The 20,236-nt window shown below is 45.7% G+C and overlaps 1 protein-coding gene across 3 annotated transcripts; it reads left to right on the top strand.

Annotated features, from left to right (window-relative positions):
• The first annotated feature begins 3,516 nt into the window (after positions 1-3,516).
• LOC139268788 (glutamine synthetase, mitochondrial) lies at positions 3,517-17,300 on the top strand. 3 transcript variants are annotated; one of them, XM_070887487.1, is made up of 8 exons: positions 3,529-3,624; positions 3,897-3,991; positions 4,895-5,069; positions 7,134-7,295; positions 9,438-9,584; positions 10,469-10,596; positions 14,515-14,714; positions 15,494-17,300. In XM_070887487.1, the coding sequence occupies exons 2-8, from the start codon at positions 3,914-3,916 to the stop codon at positions 15,813-15,815; spliced, it is 1,212 nt and encodes a 403-aa protein (XP_070743588.1). In that variant the 5' UTR covers positions 3,529-3,624; positions 3,897-3,913; the 3' UTR covers positions 15,816-17,300. The 3 variants fall into 3 exon arrangements, with proteins under 3 accessions (XP_070743589.1, XP_070743590.1, XP_070743588.1); XM_070887488.1 differs by lacking the exon at positions 3,897-3,991 and having other exon boundaries at positions 3,517-3,624; XM_070887489.1 differs by lacking the exon at positions 3,897-3,991 and having other exon boundaries at positions 3,526-3,646.
• Positions 17,301-20,236: the final 2,936 nt, after the last annotated feature.

Here is a 20,236-nt window from a genome sequence, read left to right as displayed (position 1 = left end):
TGTTAACTTCATACAGATATTAAATTATAAACCCAGGCAAACTAAAATTGTAATGCTTTTCATAGTTTTGGTATAAATGAAACTCTGCAGGGGTTCAGGGTGTGTCAGTGGGGGCGATGGGGTTAACTATACTGTACAGTGGTGGAAAGTGTATAAGCAGTCTCCTGCGCTAGGTGATGTCTGGCCTGTATTGTAACCAAGCCATGCTGAAACGGCAATCCCTGTAAATAAACCTGCAATTCACATACTGCAGACAGTAACTAACTATAACCATGTAAAAAGTACAAATTAGTTCACTGCATATTTCCGGTTTGCTAAGAAATCTGGGAGAGTTTGTAATAGATTTGCTGAGCACGGACATCACATATACATTGCACATCTGGATAAATCCAGCCTGCACATTATAGAAACCATGTCAACTTCCTTACCAGCAGACAGTGTGTAGTGACTAACAGAACTGGAAAATGTTCCATTGCTGTCTGTATTTGGCCGTTATAATATACAGCAGAAAGTTAATTTTTCTACAATTATTTTCCCAATTATTATACATATATCCATAGCTGGACTTTCCATTAAAAGTATAGTTTTGTGTCATCATAGACAGTTTCTCGAAACAAGGATGACTTGCTCCACACCAAAAAGGGATGAGTTCACAGGTGTTTCAATGAAGGACCTAATAATCCAGATCCCGAACTACATCCTGAAGGGTGGAAGATGCCTCTGTGTGGATTTTTTTAACGTGAGGTGGCCGTTGCACACCAGCCACCACACGGGCTTGACAGAGCTCGGTCTTGGTCCAGTGGCAAGGGTTAATCAAGATGACTGGAGACCAGCTCTGCTGCATGGACCTAGCGCGCACACATATCGCAGTGTGGGCTGGCCCGTGCTGCCCCTGGGCCCTCGCCTCTTCTGGTCCCGAACTCACGCCTCTCCTGGGCCCCGATCACATCCCTCTACAATCTCTTGCCGCTCCTTCGCCCCGACCTCACCGCTCCTGCTGTACCTGCCCATGCTCCAATCACTGACCTGGACCTTGATGACGTCACTCTTCGCTACCGTTGCGCTCCTGCTCCAACTCACGCTACTTCCTGAAATGGTACGATGCTTTGTTTTGTGTACGATGTGGGATCTCATACAACGTGGTCAGAATTTCCACAGCTCATCAGCCATGATCATATTGAATGGTGGTGCAGGCTCGAAGGGCCGAATGGCCTACTCCTGCACCTATTTTCTATGTTTCTATGTTTCTACGTACCGAAATCCAGACAATGGTGGAACTGTACCCCAGTGAGAGTCAGCACCTTCAGGAGAGGAGGGGAGTGGGGCCCAGGGAATATACCCCAGTGAAAGTCAGCACCTTCAGGAGAGGAGGGAGTGGGCCCATGGAATATACCCCAGTGAGAGTCAGCACCTTCAGGAGAGATGGGGAGTGGGGCCCAGGGAATATATCCCAGTGAGAGTCAGCACCTTCAGGAGAAGAGGGAGTGGGCCCATGGAATATACCCCAGTGAGAGTCAGCACCTTCAGGAGAGATGGGGAGTGGGGCCCAGGGAATATATCCCAGTGAGAGTCAGCACCTTCAGGAGAGGAGGGAGTGGGCCCATGGAATATACCCCAGTGAGAGTCAGCACCTTCAGGAGAGGAGGGGAGTGGGGCCCAGGGAATATACCCCAGTGAGAGTCAGCACCTTCAGGAGAGGAGGGAGTGGGCCCATGGAATATACCCCAGTGAGAGTCAGCACCTTCAGGAGAGATGGGGAGTGGGGCCCAGGGAATATATCCCAGTGAGAGTCAGCATCTTCAGGAGAGGAGGGGAGTGGGGCCCATGGAATATACCCCAGTGAGTGTCAGCACCTTCAGGAGAGGAGGGGAGTGGGGCCCATGGAATATACCCCAGTGAGTGTCAGCACCTTCAGGAGAGGAGGGGAGTGGGGCCCATGGAATATACCCCAGTGAGTGTCAGCACCTTCAGGAGAGGAGGGATCACTGGATAATTGTTTTGAAAAGGAAGTTGAGAAGGGAGCGTTGTCCTGTCCATTTAATCAAATGGGGAACTAGTTTTTTTGACTTGAGTTTGGAGTTTGGTATTTGATAGGCTGTGAATGTGTCACGAGCAGATACTCCATCCACTGCCATCGCAAAAGAATCTGTGATAACTTTAGTGAGAATAGGTGCAACCACTGGGGCAGATGATGGAGTATGTATCCCTTCAAATATTCTGACCTGTGTTAAATCCTCCTGTTCCCCTGGTTCAAATGACTAGAACTGTCTCTGATAGCTATTATTCTATGCCTTGCCTCCTCCACTGGTGGGGAAATAAATTGCCCGGTATAGACAAACAATTGCATTTATATGATGCCTCTCACGATCTCTGAACATCTCACATAACTTTGCAGTCAATGAAGAAATGTTTAAGTGTTGTAGGACGTGTGACAACCCATTTGCGTGCACCAAGATCCCACAGACAGCGATGTGATAATAACCACATCATCTCTTTTCGTGATGTTTTCACGGGGCGACGCTCCCGTACACTGGGGAGAACTCCCCTGCTCTTCTTTGAGTAGCACCCGCGAGATCTTATACATCCACCCGAGGGGGCAGACGAGGCCTCAAGGTTTAACGTCTCATACGAACGACAGTGTGGAACTCCCTCAGCGCTGCATTGGAGCGTCAGCCTGAATTATGTGCTGGAACCCACGACCTTCTGATTCATAGAGGCCACAGTGCTGTCAATGAGCCAAGTTCTATCGACTAGAAGGTCTTACTTACAATCCTCAGTCTGTGCTGAAGCTGTGATCTCAGGCAAGTGGTTTTGAATGTGTCTGACGTCAGGCAATCTGTCACATTGCTGAGTGAGACTCGAGAGCTTGTCAGCTACAACTGTAATATTTTATGGGATCAGATACTAAGGGAATCATGATTCAGTTCATTGCGGCGTATTGCAATGCAAAATATATATATATTAAATTATCAATTTAAATGTTGCTTGTGAATTACACTCAACAGTTTGGTCCAACTTCATTAAGAATTAGTGCCAGAAACTGAAGTCATTCCTAGTAATTGATTTAACATTGATTTAAGCTTGGCTTAAGTCTGTTTCCATGATTACAGTGCAGAGCAGATTGGATTACAATTCAGCATGAGAAGGCTCGGTATGATGTTGAAGGGGAAATCTCCGGATTTCATGATGCCCCCCTCCCCTTCCCTTCCCTCCACTCCCCTCCCCGGAGCCCAGCACACTCGCCTTTGCCCAGATGCTGATGAACATAATTTTTATTTCTGCATCTTGTGCAATGCCTTGTTTTACAGCGGTCTTAAAGCAAGTAAGGAGGTGGAGAGAGGAGGGAGAGAGAGAGAGAGAAGGAGGAGTGGAAATGTCCTCAAGGCTCCTGCGTCCAATGAAAGCAATGCATGAGTTTTTCATCACCTGGACATGTCGATATCACGTTTTCCTGGCACCAATGAGAGTCCTGAAGGCAGGCAGGCTGCACATTATAAATGTCAAGCCCCGAACCCCCCCTCCCTTCACAAAGGGCAGCTGAATGAAAACCTTGCTTGACAGAAAAAGCTAGAAGAGTGAAACAAAAAAACCTCCCAACACAGCTCGACTGAGGAATTTGTAAAGGTACAGAGCAGCGCCCTACAAGGTGGAGCTTGGCTTTCGGTGCATTCATTCATTCATTCCTCCAGCTCTCACTTGTCAGTTGTGTTTCAGCTTTTTGTTTTTTGTGGCTGCTTTTTTTTCTGGAAGAGTTTGCAGCTTCAAGGGTTTGTGTGTGTGTGTGTGTGCCTTTTGTGGCTGCTTCTCAGACCTGGGCAGCACTTTTTAATTAACTTTTTAATCCTTTGGTCAAACTTTGGTGTTGTCTGTAATAATTGGGCATTTTGTTTTTATAGTCTGTATTTGGCGGAGGATGCGGATCTCTCGCTGTTTCCTGTTTCTGGTAAAAAAATGCGGCAATATCACGCCGACGATTTGGCGGAATCAACATGTAGGTTTAACGTCCAGACTTTAGTGGGGACCTTGAGCAATTCTTTGAGGACCGATTGGGTGGAGGTGGGCAGAAGGGCTGATTTGCATGGCAAAGGGCTGATTTCAGTATTTTTGCAGCAGTAGCAGCAATCGGTGTGCATGTCCCTCTGGGTGTTAAGTTTTGGATCCAACTGGGGTGGAGGCTGGTCTGTGCATGTGTGGGGTGGGGGTGGGTTTGTTGAAAAGGGGGTGCGCAGGGGCTGTGCATGTCCTGGGCTCGGGATGCGGTCGGTGCGGGCTGGGGCGCGGAGTTTGCATGCTCTAGGCTGGATTGCATGGTGCAGAAGCAGGCCTCTCCTTGCACTCTTGCCTCCCACCTCCTCCTGGTCATCTGTAAGTGCTCGTAATATATCCTTTTAGCAAAATGGGGGGGGATCGAAACGCCTGCATTTGTTGTAATAGCAATGCAAACCTTTGCATTTGTTGTAATAGCAACAAAAGACCTTGCATTTGTTGCAACAGCAACAAAAAACCCTTGCAATTGTTGTAATAGCAACAAAAAAAACCTTCATTTGTTGCAATAGCTACAAAAAACCCTGCATTTGTTGCAAAAAAAACTAAACAAACGCCCCTGTGACAAATCGCAAACAGCTTGGGAGAAATGCATTGGAGCCCAAAATGAATTTTTTTTTATTTAAAAAAAAAAGTCTTGTTGAATTAAACCATTGTATTTAAGAAGCCCAGCATTGATCTGTGTGTACTGTTACTAAAAGCCCACGCCTCTGTGGCAGAGGTTGTGCTGGAGTTGGTAGACCTGTGTCTGTGTCTACACAAGAGTGCCCTGTAGCGAGCCGCTGTAACGCCGACCATTTCTGGCTTGTTTTTCTCTCTCTCTCTCTCTCCTCCACCTCCCTCTGCCCAGACCTACAAGATGGCCACGTCAGCCAGCGCCAACCTCAGCAAGATCGTCAAGAAGAATTACATGGAGCTGCCCCAAGATGGCAAGGTGCAGGCCATGTACATCTGGATAGACGGCACAGGGGAGGCGGTCCGCTGCAAGACCCGCACCCTGGACACTGTGCCCAAGACTATCACTGGTTAGTGTTCTCCCTCCCGCTCTACTCTCTCCCTGTACTCCTCGTCACTGCTTCCAACATTTCACAGCAGAATAGTATAGAATCAGAATCATATAATATATTATGATTCTGATTAAATATTGATATATAATCAGAATCATAATATAATCATCATACTGTATAATCATAATATATAATATATAGAAACATAGAAAATAGGTGCAGGAATAGGTCATTCAGCCCTTCGATCCTGCACCACCATTCAATAAGATCATGGCTGATCATTCCCTCAGTACCCCTTTCCTGCTTTCTCTCCATACCCCTTGATCCCCTTAGCCGTAAGGGCCATATCTAACTCCCTCTTGAATATAACTAATCAGAATCATAATATATAATTGTAATCATAATAATCGGAATGCAATCTCCAGAAATCTGTCATGGACATGGTCCTCATGGTGGGGGGGGGGGCCTAATTATAAAAAAGACTTTCATTTCTATAGCGCCTTTTCACGACCACTGGTCGTCTCCGCGCACTTTATACAGCCAATGAAGTATTTTTGCAATGTAATCACCGTTGTAATGTTGGGAAACCCGGCAGCCAACTTGCACACAGCAAGCTCCCACAAACAGCAATGTGATAATGAGCAGATAATCTGTTTTTTTTTGTTATGTTGATTTTTGAGGGATAAATATTGGCCCCAGGACACAGGGTATAACTCCCCCTGCTCCTCTTCGAAATAGTGTCGTGGGATCTTTTACATCCAGCTGAGAGCAGACGGGGCCTCGGTTTGAAGCCTCATCCGAAAGACTACCCCTCCGCCGGTGTGGTGCTCCCTCAGCCCTACCCCTGAGTGTCAGTCTAAGTCAGGAAATCCTGCAATGTGAGCCCCCAAATCGGTCAAAATTCTGGAAGCCAATGTAATAAAAATTAACTTTTAACACAAGCCATGAATATATATCCTCTTTCATGCTCTATGTTCAATTTGCCCAGAGATTTGAGTCTTTTTTTGAAAAAAAAACTAACTTATATTAATCCCCTTCCGCTTTTCTCTTCCTGTACTTTTTTTGTGCCAATTTTCACTCCTCACCGAAGTGGTCCACTTCACATTTGTAACGACATGGGGCAGCGCCACAGCCAGGCCTCTCCTCCCCTGATATAACAAGTTACTGGATAAGTGATCAAGAACAGGAACCATTTATATCCACAAGAAACACTTTGCTATCTGGCTGTTGTGGGCGCATGCACGACTTAGTATGGAATTGTTCCTCTAATCAGGGAAATATTTTGAGGGGTCAAGTATAAACTCATTTGAACACATGGAGTTGTGTGTGTATATTTTTAAATGTCAGCTACATTGAAGTTAAGTCTTTAAGCCAAAATAAGTGAAGCTCGGCAGCCTTAATAACAAACTGTGCAGTACAATCACCTCGTCCAGGACACAGATTTTGTTCTGGCTGCTCTGCACACTGCAATGTCGTCCCTGAGACAATCCTCTCCTGTGCATATAACTGCTGCTGTTGCCATGGTGACATGTTTCATCAGTTGCTTCGGTCTATTTCTATGATGGGAATGCGCTCTTAGTGCTAGGTGTGGCTTTTTCAATTATCTTTCTTGCAGCATCATTTTACTAAAATTGAATTGTGACATTCCTACTGCAGCAAACATGGCTGAGCATGCCTTGATGTTACACTGTGGGCAGCAGGATTGTTGGAGCTGTTGCTTTGGAGACTTGGCTCAAGGCAATAGCCTGCCTCAAAAGTTCACTGATGTGGAGATCTTTAATTGCTTTGCATGCATGAGGTTTACAAGTAAGATGCATGAGTAATGATACTGCGGGGGGAGAATAACTTATTATGGCAATTTCCTAATTCCTTGGAATATAAGTCTGCTTCAAAGGCACAATAGTGCTGCTTGTGCTGGCCCTGGATTTGTCCACATGACTTACTGGCACAGTGACAGTCGCTCTTCATAAAATAGCTTTGCTGCTTGGGTGATCCCTTGCTTTGAGTTGGGGAGGGCTTTTCTTCACTCTGCTGCTTTTCAAGTTTTAGTTTGATTTACCGTGAAGCTTTGTCCATTTGCAGAGCTCCCAGAATGGAACTTCGATGGCTCAAGTACGTACCAGTCAGAGGGCTCTAACAGCGACATGTACCTGATCCCATCTGCCATGTTCCGCGATCCTTTCCGCAAGGATCCAAACAAGCTTGTCCTCTGTGAGGTCCTGAAGTACAACAGGAAGCCAGCAGGTACAGACTGTGCACCTGAGGTAACACTGTGGGGAGAAGAGAGACATTCATAGAATCATACAGCTCAGGAGGCTGCCATTTTGGCCCATTGTGCCTCTGCTGACTCTTTGAAAGAGCTAGCCCATAAGGACATCAGGAGTAGGCCATACGGCCCCTTGAGCCTGCTCTGCCATTTAATAAGATCATGGCTGATTTGATCATGGACTCAGGTCCACTTCCCTGCCCGCTCCCCATAACCCCTTATCCCCTTATCAGTTAAGAAACACTCTATTTCTGTCTTAAATTTATTCAATGTCCCAGCTTCAACAGCTCTCTGAGGCAGTGAATTCCACAGATTTACAGCCCTCTGAGAAGAAATTCCTCCTCATCTCAGTTTTAAATGGGCAGCCTCTTATTCTAAGATCATGCCCTCTAGTTCCAGTCTCCCCATCAGTGGAATCATCCTCTGCAACCACCTTGTCATGCCCCCTCATAACCTTATATGTTTTGATAATTCCCACTACTTCCCTGTAGCACTACAACATTTTCCTATTAAGTATATATTCATGTTCCTTCTGAAAGTTACGATTGAATCTGCTTCCACCACCTTTTCAGGAGGTGCAGTCTAGGTGACCACTCCCCTGCCCATCCCAGCTTCTCTCGTCTCTTCACATAAATTAATTCCCTGAACTGTGATACCATTCTGCTAAATCTCCTCTGCACCCACTCCAAGGCCTTGTAGGAACTTTCTGACCCAAGCTGTGTCAATTGTAATGTGCTGTCCTCCAGGTGGAATGTTGGGAATGGGGCACCTTCCTCATCAGAATTAGTACTCCCTGCGCGGCTCCTCCGCGGTGCCCTCTCGGAGGCGGAGTGCGCGGCTCCTCCGCGGTGCCCTCTCGGAGGCGGAGTGCGCGGCTCCTCCGCGGTGCCCTCTCGGAGGCGGAGTGCGTGGCTCCTCCGCGGTGCCCTCTCGGAGGCGGAGTGCGCGGCTCCTCCGCGGTGCCCTCTCGGAGGCGGAGTGCGCGGCTCCTCCGCGGTGCCCTCTCGGAGGCAGAGTGCGCGGCTCCTCCGCGGTGCCCTAATTCCAAACTCTTCCTGCAGCACTGATTTTTTTTCAATTTCCTTCAAGACATCCCTCTCTCCGCTCTCTCATATTTGTGTGAAGATGCTTCTTTGTGCTAAACCAGGATGATATCGTGCTGTTGGCACAGACCCACTTTTACACTGCCCCAATTAATTCCCATAAAACCATTGCATCCTACAAAGAGGGATGCCTTGTTCATGTCATTCCGTGATGAATTTGAACCTAGCTCCTTGGTTGTGAACACTCCATATGCAAACCTGATGCATTACCCTGACTGACATTTTGAACTAATCTGTCAAAATGATATCCAACATCACCAATTGGGAAGCTTGCTTTTATCTAATTTTGCAAGTCAAACTCTCGTGTTTCTAAAACTACAAGAAAAATGGAGTACACCATAACATCCGACCTATCAAGGGTGGCTAGGCTAGGTGCAATATATGCACCTGATGAGTATGCTCACGGGTTTGTTGAGTTGGGAGGCCCCTCTGCTTTGATAGGGGGCACTTGGGGGAAAAAAAAAATTGATTTTAGTGCCCAAAAAAACACACACAAATACAAAATTAACAAAAAAAAACACACAAAAAAGGGCCTTGAAAATGTTTGGTGTCCCCCAGATCGGGGGGCACGATTTAATGTTTAGCGTTTCTCCCAAAAGAGTTGTTGAGTTGGGAGGGGCTTAGCCAGTCACGTGATGTTCACAAGACTCAATAAAACCCCAGCCAGTTGGGTTTGGGGGATCCATGATGAGGCAGGTGGTTGTGAGCCTGGTGGATGTGTAGTGTGATTGTTAAACCTTTGCTAATAAACCAACTAGTTCTTAATAGCAATGTGTTGCTATGAATTCTTAAGCAAAGGAACTGTGAAGCAAATACATTACAGCAGTGGTGTGTGTAATTGATTGTCCACATTGAGTGGGCTAGAATTAATGCCATTTGGGTCATGGAGATAATTTTTTTAAACTAATGTACATGCAGTTTGTCCAAATGTGTATCTATAGAATTAGTAGATTCCTGTAGGTGAGGTGGAAACTGGTGGATAACTGAGATGTTACAAACTTTTTTTTGTTTCTACAGAATCTAATCTTAGAAACTCGTGCCAGAAAATCATGTCCATGGTTGCAAATGAATATCCATGGTTTGGAATGGAGCAGGAATACACTTTGTTGGGAACTGATGGACATCCCTTTGGCTGGCCCTCCAATGGCTTTCCTGGACCACAAGGTACAGTATTCCCTCCACGTTTCCCTTCAGATCTTCAGTAAGAATGCTACTGGTGGCAATAAGACCTGAAATGAACTAAAAGTGCGACCTGCAAGATATTTTAGGTCTTTGAATCGACTCCTGAGTAGGGAGAAGCAAAGATCAGGTTTTTTAAAAAGGCAGAAGGAATAAATGGTAACTTCACCCAGTAACTGAAAGACTTTCATTTATATAGCGCCTTTCACGACAACCGGAAATCTTAAAGTGCTTTGCAGCCAATGAAGTACTTTGAGTGTAGTCACTGTTGTAATGTGGGAAATGCAGCAGTCAATCTGCGCACAGCAAACTCTATCAAACAGCAATGAGATAATGACCAGATAATCTGTTTTTTGTTATGTCGATTGAGGGATAAATATAGACCAGGACACCGGGGAGAACTCCCCTGCTCTTCTTTCAAATAGTGCCATGGGATCTTTTACGTCCACCTGAGAGCAAGACGGGGCCTTGGTTTAACATCTCATCAGAAAGACGGCACCTCTGACAGTGCAACACTCCCTCAGCACTGCACTGGAGTGTCAGTCTAGATTTATGTGCTCAAGTCCCTGGAGTGGGACTTGAACCCACAATCTTCTGACCCTGAGGCAAGTGTGCTACGCACTGAGCCACTGCTAAAGTTTAAAGCAAGAAGTAGCTATTCTGTGTTGGAGAATACTTGGAAGCCAATGCAGATCCATCTCTGCTGCTTGCAGCAGACCAGAGAAATATCTTTGAATGTTAAATTGTGCAAAAGATGATATCCAAAGATGTTTTGGTGTAGGGTGAACGGAACTGAATTCTGCTGCTTTATTTCTGTTACTATTTTTCTGGTGAAATGAGTACCTGATGGAATGATTATTTTGTTCTAGGGCCCTATTACTGTGGAGTTGGTGCAGACAAAGCTTACGGTCGCGATATTGTGGAGGCTCACTACCGGGCATGTCTGTACGCTGGGATTGACATCAGTGGAACCAATGCTGAAGTTATGGCTGCTCAGGTAAAGAGCTACGATCTGGGGAGGGTGTTTGGTCATCGCACTTTAAAGAATTGAAGGAGATGGGAAGAAATGCTCAGAGGGGGGTTGGAGTTTTGAATTGTCGTAAACGCTTGTTAAATCGCAGTCTGCAAATTTTAAGATGGGCCACCTCCTTGGATACAGGCGTGGTGCTGGAGGATTGCAATTTACACCCTTGTTCAAAAACATGAACCTGGCAATTGCAGGCCAGTCAATTTCATGTCTGTGGTGGGGAACTTTTGCAAACATTAATTCTATGGTTCTGTGATCTAATGTGGGAAAAAATTAACAGCCACTTCGACAAGCATAAAAGAGCCAGCATGGATTTGTTAAGAGGAAATCGTGTTTGACTAACTGGATTTGAGCTTTTTGAGGTAAGAGGGTGGCTGAGGGCAGTGTGATTGTTGATGGGGTATATGGACTTTCAACTGGTGTTCCATAAAGTACCACATAATCGGCTCGTTGGCAAGATTGAAGCCCAGGGGATAAAAAGCGGCAGAGTAGCAGCATGGATACCAAGCTGGTTAAGGGATAGAAAACCGTTGTGGTGAATGGCTGGAGGGAGGTGTACTGTGAAATTCAGTACTAGGACTGGTTTTAGAAGAGTAGGAAAAGGATCTGGCCCTTATGGCTAAAGGGATCAAGGGGTATGGAGAGAAAGCAGGAAAGGGGTACTGAAGGAATGATCAGCCATGATCTTATTGAATGGTGGTGCAGGCCCGAATGGCTGACTCCTGCACCTATTTTCTATGTTTCTAATGTAGACATTGAGGAAGATAGTAATCAACTTCAAGTGGACATGGACAGGCTGGTGGAATGGGCAGACACTTGGCAGCTGAAATTCAACATGCATGAAGTGGTGCATTTTAGTAGGAAGAATGAGGAGAGACTACAACTAACTGGTACTGTTTTAAAGGGTGTGCAAGACTAGGTGTTGGTGCACAGGTCAACAAAACATGGGATGCTGGGCATTACAGATTGAGGCATAGAGTACTGAAGCCAGGAAGTTACGCTAAACCTATATAAACACTAGTTTGGCCCCAGATGGAGTGTTGTATCCAATTCTGGGCACCACACTTTAGGAAGAACATGAAGGCTTTGGAGAGGGTACAGGAGAGATTTATTAGAATGGGTCCAGGGATGACAGTTGCATTGACAGACTGGAGAAGCTGGAGTTGTTAAGAGCAGAGAAGGCTAAGAGGAGATTTGATTGAGGTGTTCAAAATCATGACTGGTTTAGATAGAGAAACTCTTTCCGAAGGCTCAATAACCAGGGAGCACAGATTTAAGGTGATAGGCAAAAGAACCAAAAGCGACATGAGGGAAAATCTTTTTTACTCAGCGAGTGGTGAGGATTAGGAACGCACGGCCTGTGGGGTGGTGGAGGCAGACTCAATCGCTGCCTTTGAAAGGGAGTTGTATAAATAGTTGAAAGAGAATATTGCTGGGATATGGGGAAGGAGTGGGACCTTCTGGGCTGCTCTCCGAAAGACACGATGGGTTGCATGGCCTCATTTTGTGCCGTATGATTCTATGATTTAGAAAGTTGTTTGGCTTGAAAAAAGTAGAATGTTAAGTGACATGGGGTTCTTGGGGTTGGGTTTGGCCTCTGGAGAAAATTATCAGTGCACCCTTGACAGGATAAATGGACTGTTTCTGTCCTCGAATATTCTGGGAGCAATCTTCACTGGGTGGACAAGGTGCCTGATGCAGTCCATGGAAGGTCTGCTCAGTCTTTATGGTCATTAGCACTGGTAGATTACAGATTCATTCATCAAGCTCCTTGGTTATAGGGAGGGAGGGAACTCCAGCAGGATGGTTGAGATTGATGGGCAGTTGTGCATCAGCACCCTGGAGTGGGGGGGGTGAAAGGACTCTAAAGGAGGGGTGGATGTCTGGGGATGTGAGCATGGTTTATTGTGGCGGGACATTTTTCAGCATCTATAACAGCAGGGAGATCAAATATTAGGCCTTTTTAAGGCTCAAAATAGCCAACTGCAGTAAAATATGTCGGACCTGCTCGCTGCCCCTTGCTGCAATTAAGGATGCCCCACAATGGCACTGAATGACCACCTCTGAAACTATACTGCCCAACCTTTGTGAAAATGTTGAGGAAAATTCAAGATTGAGAGAATTGGACTTTTGTTAAATAAGGCCAACATCCCCAGCATTGAAGCACTGACCAGCTCTGCTGGGCAGGCCACATTGTCCACATGCCAGACACGTGACTCCCAAAGCAAGCACTCTACTCTGAACTCCTTCACGGCAAATGAGCCAAAGGTGGGCAGAGGAAATGTTTCAAGGACACCCTCAAAGCCTCCCTGATAAAGTGCAACATCCCCACTGACACCTGGGAGTCCCTGGCCAAAGACCGCCCTAAGTGGAGGAAGTGCATCCGGGAGGGCGCTGAGCACCTCGAGTCTCGTCGCCGAGAGCATGCAGAAACCAAGCACAGGCAGCGGAAAGAGCGTGCGGCAAACCAGTCCCATCCTCCCTTCCCTCAACGACTCTCTGTCGCACCTGTGACAGACACTGGCTTTCTTATTGGACTGTTCAGCCACCTAAGGACTCATTTTTAAGAGTGGAAGCAAGTCTTCCTCGATTCTGAGGGACTGCCTAATGATGATGATGATGATGAGTAAGATATCCAGGGATCTGAAGTTCAGGTACAGCTCAGCCATGAACTCATTGAATGGTGGAACAGGCTTGAGGGGTCAAATGGCCTGCTCCTGTTCCTCCTCCTTCTTAAGTTGTCCCTCGGAGTTGAGGATGACACTAAAAATGAGTTCTCAGGTGACTGAGTCCAATGTGGGACCTACAGTCTGTGTCACAGGTTGGGCAGATGGTTGGAGGGACGTGTGGGTGGGGTGCTTGGTTTGTTGCACGCTCCTTTTGCTGTTTCCTATGTAACTGGCAGTAACAACAGTGGTAGACAGAATGGCATCAAGGTCTTCACTGTATGATCTGACCCTGAATTTACATATTGGTGAGGCCACTGCCTATTTCCACTCTGGCCACCTAAATCAAGATCCAGCTGAAAATCAATGTGTGGATAACTTGAGGTGAGTCAGCAGGTCAATCCTTCCTACCATCCTGTGTTTCTTTTTTTTTTAAAGAGGGTAATCAGACAATAACAAGACAAGTTTCATTTATTCTGTATCCGATCTGCGCTACTAATTTTTGGGTAAATACCTGGCCAGTTAGTATTGAAAAATCAGGGCAGTGCAGAGTTTCCCCCATAAACAGGAGATCTAGTTGAGACATCATCATAGGCAGTCCCTCGAGTCGAGGATGACTTGCTTCCACGCCCAAAAGGTTCAATAAAGGACCTAATATTCCGGATCCCGAACTAAATCTTGTCGGGTGGAAGATGCCTGTGGCTTGGATTTTTTTAATGTATGGTGACTGTTGCACACCAGCCACCACATGGGCTTGACAGAGCTAAGTCTTGGTCCAGTGGCGGGGATTAACCGAACTGGAGACCAGCTCTGCTGCAAGGACCTAGTGCGCACACATATCGCAGTGTGGACTGGCCCGTGCTGCCCCTGGACTCCCGCCTCTTCTGGGCCCGGAACTCCCGCCTCTCCCGGGCCCCGATCACGTCCCTCTACGGTCTCTCACCGCTACCTTGCTGCTCCTGCTGTACCTGCCCACGCTCCAATCAGCGACCTCGATCTTGGTGACATCCAATCCAGTTGCCCTCTTCGCTGCTGTTGCTCTCCTGCTCCAGCACGTGTTGCTCCCTGAAGTGGTACGCTGCTCCTTCCGCTCCCCGGCCTGCTCCGATGGTGCTCGCAGGCCGGGGGCCGCGGACTTTACACTTTACAAAATGTTCTAATGTAATCACCCTTGTGCACTTTTTTCCCTTTTGAACTGATCACATATATTCCAACTTTACAGTGGGAGTATCAAGTTGGACCTTGTGAAGGCATCAGCATGGGTGACCACTTGTGGATTTCCAGATTTATTCTGCACCGGGTGTGTGAGGACTTTGGTATCATTGCCAGCTTTGATCCGAAGCCCATACCCGGTAACTGGAATGGTGCTGGGTGCCACGCCAACTTTAGCACCAAAGCCATGAGGGAAGAAGGAGGCTTGAAGTGAGTATCTCCTGTTCAAATTGAGAAGTCTTCTGGCACATTTGATCGTTCTGTACTGAGTGTCAGTTGTGGCTCAGTGCGTTGCACACTCACCACTGAGTTAGAAGATTGTGGGTTCAAGTCCCACTCCAGGGACTTGAGCATATAAATCTAGACTGACATTCCAGTGCAGTGCTGAGGGAGTGCCGCACTGTCGGCGATGCTGTCTTTTAGATGAGACGTTAAACCGAGGCCCTGTCTGCTCTCAACTGGACAGAAGATTCCATGGCACTATTTCAAAGAAGAGCAAGGGAGTTATCCCCAGTGTCCTGGCCAATATTTATCCCTCAATCAACATAAAAACAGGTTATTGGGTTATCATATTGCTGTTTGTGGGAGCTTGCTTGTGTGCAAGTTGGCTGTTTCGTTGCCCACATTTGACTACACTTCAAAAAGTACTTCATTGGCTGTAAAGAGCTTTGAGATACCCAGTGTCATGAAAGGCGCTATATAAATGCAAGTCTTTATATACTCACTGGAATTAATGAAAGGGAAGAACATTTAAGAGACCAATATCCTGGAATGTGGGCTATTGTATCTGAGCTACTTGTGATTTACTCCATAACTGGGCAAATGAGACAACATTGTTGAGAGGGCTGTAGGATAATTGATATAATGTACTAACACTCCCCTTTGATAGCGGGGCAGTAGCGCTGCAGGGGAGAGGGGGATGAAAAAGAAGGGACTGCAGAAAGGAATCGTCGGTTCAGTACAAAATAGTAAAACTATTCTTCTCTTAGGTACATTGAAGAATCAATTGAAAAGCTGGGCAAGAGGCATCAGTACCACATTCGTGCTTACGATCCTAAAGGAGGGTTGGACAATGCTAGACGTTTGACGGGCTACCATGAAACCTCAAATATCAATGAGTTCTCTGCTGGTGTTGCCAACAGAGGAGCCAGCATTCGGATCCCTCGCTCTGTTGGCCAGGACAAGAAAGGCTACTTCGAAGACCGCCGCCCTTCTGCTAATTGTGACCCTTATGCAGTGACCGAGGCATTGGTCCGCACATGCCTATTGAGCGAGTCTGGGGACAAGCCTACCGAGTACAACAAAAATTAAGCAAAATAACGCACTAATGGACCTGGCATTTGTAGCAGTGATACCTGTTGAAATGTGGGACCTTAGAGTCTCAACTCCTGTACTGTACAGGTGCTAAAGGGGGAGGGTCAGAAGGGTTTGACTAGTATTTCAGAACATAATTTCTGTTTCTATCTGGAAGGTGAGGAATGATTCTTGGGATAGGACAACAAAACTGTTCTCTTATTTCGAACAGTTAATAACTCTAAGTTGACTGGTCAACTTCACATGGACACTAACCTGGAATTTAATGCCATCAACATTGATATTAAAGCGGGGCTTTGTGTTTTTATTAAAATACAGCATTAATATTTTATGGTCGAGTGACATTCTCATCTTACTAAACGTCTCCTGGATCTGTACTAATCCACAAATATAACTAACACGGTAAACTGCACAATTTCACTAACTTTTAACTAGTTTACATTTTCCGATCAATGTTTTTGCAGTGCTGGGGCAGATGTTCTTAAAAATGTCTGGTCTAGTTGCAGAAAAATGAGCTTTAGTGACTTTCTTGTTGGGGGGCCCGATGACCAGTCCCATAAATCGTTCAATTGCATTCAGAACACTGCGTGTGTTTGCGGGACCCTCTCCTGAATGGGAGCTGGGCTACACTGCAAGCTCGCAAAAAAATTAGCGTACTGCATTCCTGTACGACAATTTGAACTTGGCTGTAGTCCGACCGACCTAATGTTGGTGCTCCCGTTATTGTTGCTGGGTCCAAGGGCACTGGATTCTTCCAGTTTCCTTTTTTTTTTAAAAACCATGCCGTTGTTCATTGTACATTTACCTGAGTGACTGAACTCCTCCTCGAGCGACAAGTCCGGAAAAAAAAATCCATAATGCTCAGCTCTATCTCTTGGGTTTGACAAATATCTGTAAAACCTGAGCTGTCTGACACTAACTGGCTGTGCATTCTAATCTTTTATTTGCGGGGGAGGAGGGGGTCGAAGTCAATGAGCAATATGTGACTGGTCCGTCCTGCAGTAAGTCACTGTTCACTTGTCACTTGATGTTTTTTAAACTATTTTAAGGCATTACAGGGAAAAAGTTCAGTTGTAAAAATTTGTTTCCGAGGTTTATTATCTCTGTAGTCCCTGCTTAGGTACACTAACTGGGATTTGCTCCTCTCAGTACTACATTTTGTGCAAGTTTCTGAAACATGCTGTTAGCATTGATGTATTTTTTACTGTATTTTGATGGTACAGATTTGTTTCAGGGTTCAACTTTTGCTGTAGGTTTTTTTTTAATTAAGAAAAACATAGAACCTTTTTAAATTGCTGTCTCTGTCTTTATATTTTGAATTGTCATTGCTAAAATTGAGTAAAGTGGTTTTTAATCAATTGCTTTCCTTATGAAACAAATCTACAGTACACATGCTGAAGATGTTGGAAGTGTGTGTGCCTGTGTATGTGTCCACATGATGCCTGGTCTGCAGGTACACCTATAGTAAAAGGGTCATGTTCACACGGTTCCTTCGTGATGATTTTACTACGTCTCTTCATTGCTTTGTTCACTAAATAACTTCCTCTGCACTGAGAGCACCACTGCAGATCGGGGCTATAAATAGAGCTGGAGCGCCGGGCCCTGGAACATCGTGGGCGAAGGTGAGGCAAATGAGGGTACGGGGCCCAGAAGAGCCGAGGGCCCAGGGGCAGCACGGGCCAGCCCACACTGCGATATGTGCACATTTGGTCTGTGCAGCAGAGCAGGCCTCCAGTCATCCTGGTTAACGCTTGCCAAGGGATAAAGGCCTAGCTCTGTCAAGTCTGTGTGGTGGCTGATGTGCAACGGTCACCACACGTTAAAAAAATCCACGCACAGGCATCTTCCACCCCCTCAACTGGAGTTCAGGACTGGAACATCAGGCCCTTCATTGAAACATCTGTGAGCTCATGTGGAACAAGTCATCCTCGTTCGAGGAACCGCCTATGATTATCTGATTCCAACTGATCATATCCAGGGCATTTCTGACTTGCAGTGACTGTCTTGAAGTTGCTTCAGAAGGGATTTCTGCCCCGGTTGTGGGCACTGCACGTGTATTAGTACCAATGGCTCACGGCATCATACTATCCCTGCAGTTTGTTATTGCAACACCTTGCTTTTAAAATATTCCTCCTTTTTCTGTTTTCAAATCCTTCCTTGGCGGTGTCGCTCTATCTCTCTTATCTCCTCCAGTCCCACAATCACTATCTACTTTTCTAAACCAGCCTCTTGAGCAGCGCCAATGTTTAAGCGCTCCATTATTGCTGTCTGTGCCTTCAACTGCCGATGTCCTAAGCTCTAAAATTCCGTCCCTAAGCCTCTACCTCTCCTTTTAAGATGCTCCTTTTAAAACTTATGTTTTTTTGACCAAGCTTTTGCTCATCTGCCCTAATATCTCCTTATTTTGTTTTATAAAGCTCCTGTGATGCACCTTGGGATGTTACATGCGCTGTATAATTACAAAGTTGTCTCTCGGTCTGCTGGACACAAGTGACTTCCAATATGTAAAGTTGCTAGCTATATATGATTTGGCTCAGGAATGTGATTTCATTGTGAAGTATTCATTTATTTTTGCAATATTTCTACCCAACTTCTCCCTTGAATGATAAAGCTAAGGGCATTATTTAACTTGGCTCCAGGCAACACATGAGCATGAGTGCACTTTTCTTTTTCAAAGTCAATGGAAAAGCAAATCAGATAGGGTAACACCCCATTGACTTTGAAAAAGAAAACTGGATGGGGTTCAAAAGTTGAGGGCAGATTATCTATCATTCATTACCTTCTTGAAGGTTGAAGGGAACACGCAAATTTTATGGATAACTTGGTTACCATAGTTTGAGTTTATTACTTTGGCCCTATTTTTTGATTTGTCGATTTTCTTCGTCCAGTGCTGGGCTAGTGCTCATCCTCTGTGTTCTTGACCCAAGTGTCCATTCCAAATCCAGACTGCTGAGTTGTTCATTCAGCATCATACAGGTGATGTATAAAACGGCTCACAAAGCCAAGTGCAGTGTCTGCTGATGGAGTGACGCATCCTGTAAAAGAAAGCATGTTCCTGCAGCTACTGATGGATGCAAAAGGCTACCTTCGGGGCTAAAAGGTGTCCGAATCGACGGGGCTATCAATGAAATTAGAGCTACCTATCTCACTATTGCAGAAGAAGCTGTCTGACCTTAAGAAAAGCACATGGCTGAAGAGTGAACGTTAATGTAACTATACAGATGGGTCATACATGGCAGTTAATAAGTAATGACAATTAATCTGAGATACCTGAACAGCCATATATGGACATGGCAAAGAGTTGCAAGTGTAAATCTATATATATATATATACATACATAGCTAACCACCTTAATGAAAGAAAGTTTAAAAACATGGACCCAGTGAAACAAAAAATTAAGCAATGAGCATTAAGAACATAAGAACTAGGAACAGGAGTAGGCCATTTGGCCCCTCGAGCCTGCTCCGCCATTCAATAAGATCACGGCTGATCTGATCATGGACTCAGCTCCACTTCCCTGCCTGCTCCCCATAACCCTTCACCCCCTTATCACTCAAAAATCTGTCTATCTCTGCCTTAAATATATTCAATGACCCAGCCTCCACAGCTCCCTGGGGTATGAATGTGAAGTATCAGAATATTCCATATAAGCACATTGCTGATAACCCAAATGTGTGTACGATGCAAACCGTGTGTATTGATAGCCTCGAAGTGCAGCTAACATGGTTATACAAATACTATCCATGATCTCGGGCTTATATTTTCACTGCACTTTTAATGACCGCTTGCTATCCATTCCACATGCCGGAGAACTTGGTCTTCAATAGACACAAGAGGCTACAGACTGGTGGTGGTACCCCACAGAGCAGGCCCTTGACACTCTTCGAGGAAGCAGCATTAGCCATTTCCCCACACACAGCTCTTTGAGAGCGGGGTGGAATGCAAAGCAGCTGGAAGCAAACTGGATTGGTAATCATTGTATTTGTATAACACCGTATCAAATGCAAACATCTGAATGCACATCACGTAATGAATTACTTGAGGAGTGCATTATATTTGCAAGGCACGACACTGACAGGAAGGTGACACTCCATCTGGCCACAATAGGCACTAACAGTGCCCAAGGAATATGCATAACAATGCCTACATACTCATAATATGCCATTTCTTTTACAGGAGTGACAGAAGCCAGTGCTGATGAAGCCAGTGCTGAAGAAGTCAGTCCCTCTGGAGAACATGTGACAGCAACAGTGCCCTGTGTCAGCTTTGTTGTGAATCAGCAGAAACCCATTGACTATCCAACCAACTGACCAGGAAATCGTAAAGATACCCAGTTTCTGCTTGTCCGATTGTAGAATTCACATTCCCTTCCTGGAGAATGCACTTGAGTTAAGTACAGAACGATTGGGTACTGATTG

Source organism: Pristiophorus japonicus, chromosome 8 (genome assembly GCF_044704955.1).
Source record: "Pristiophorus japonicus isolate sPriJap1 chromosome 8, sPriJap1.hap1, whole genome shotgun sequence".
Classification (NCBI taxonomy): Eukaryota; Metazoa; Chordata; class Chondrichthyes; family Pristiophoridae; genus Pristiophorus; species Pristiophorus japonicus.
This window is presented reverse-complemented; position numbering and strand designations above follow the sequence as displayed.

Bases quoted from the DNA above. Each gene is read 5' to 3' on its own strand.
- LOC139268788 (XM_070887487.1), top strand. From the start codon at position 3,914: ATGCGGATCTCTCGCTGTTTCCTGTTTCTGGTAAAAAAATGCGGCAAT. The intron at 5,070-7,133 runs GTTAGTGTTCTC...GTCCATTTGCAG, and splicing joins TGTGCCCAAGACTATCACTG to AGCTCCCAGAATGGAACTTC. The intron at 7,296-9,437 runs GTACAGACTGTG...TTGTTTCTACAG, and splicing joins GTACAACAGGAAGCCAGCAG to AATCTAATCTTAGAAACTCG.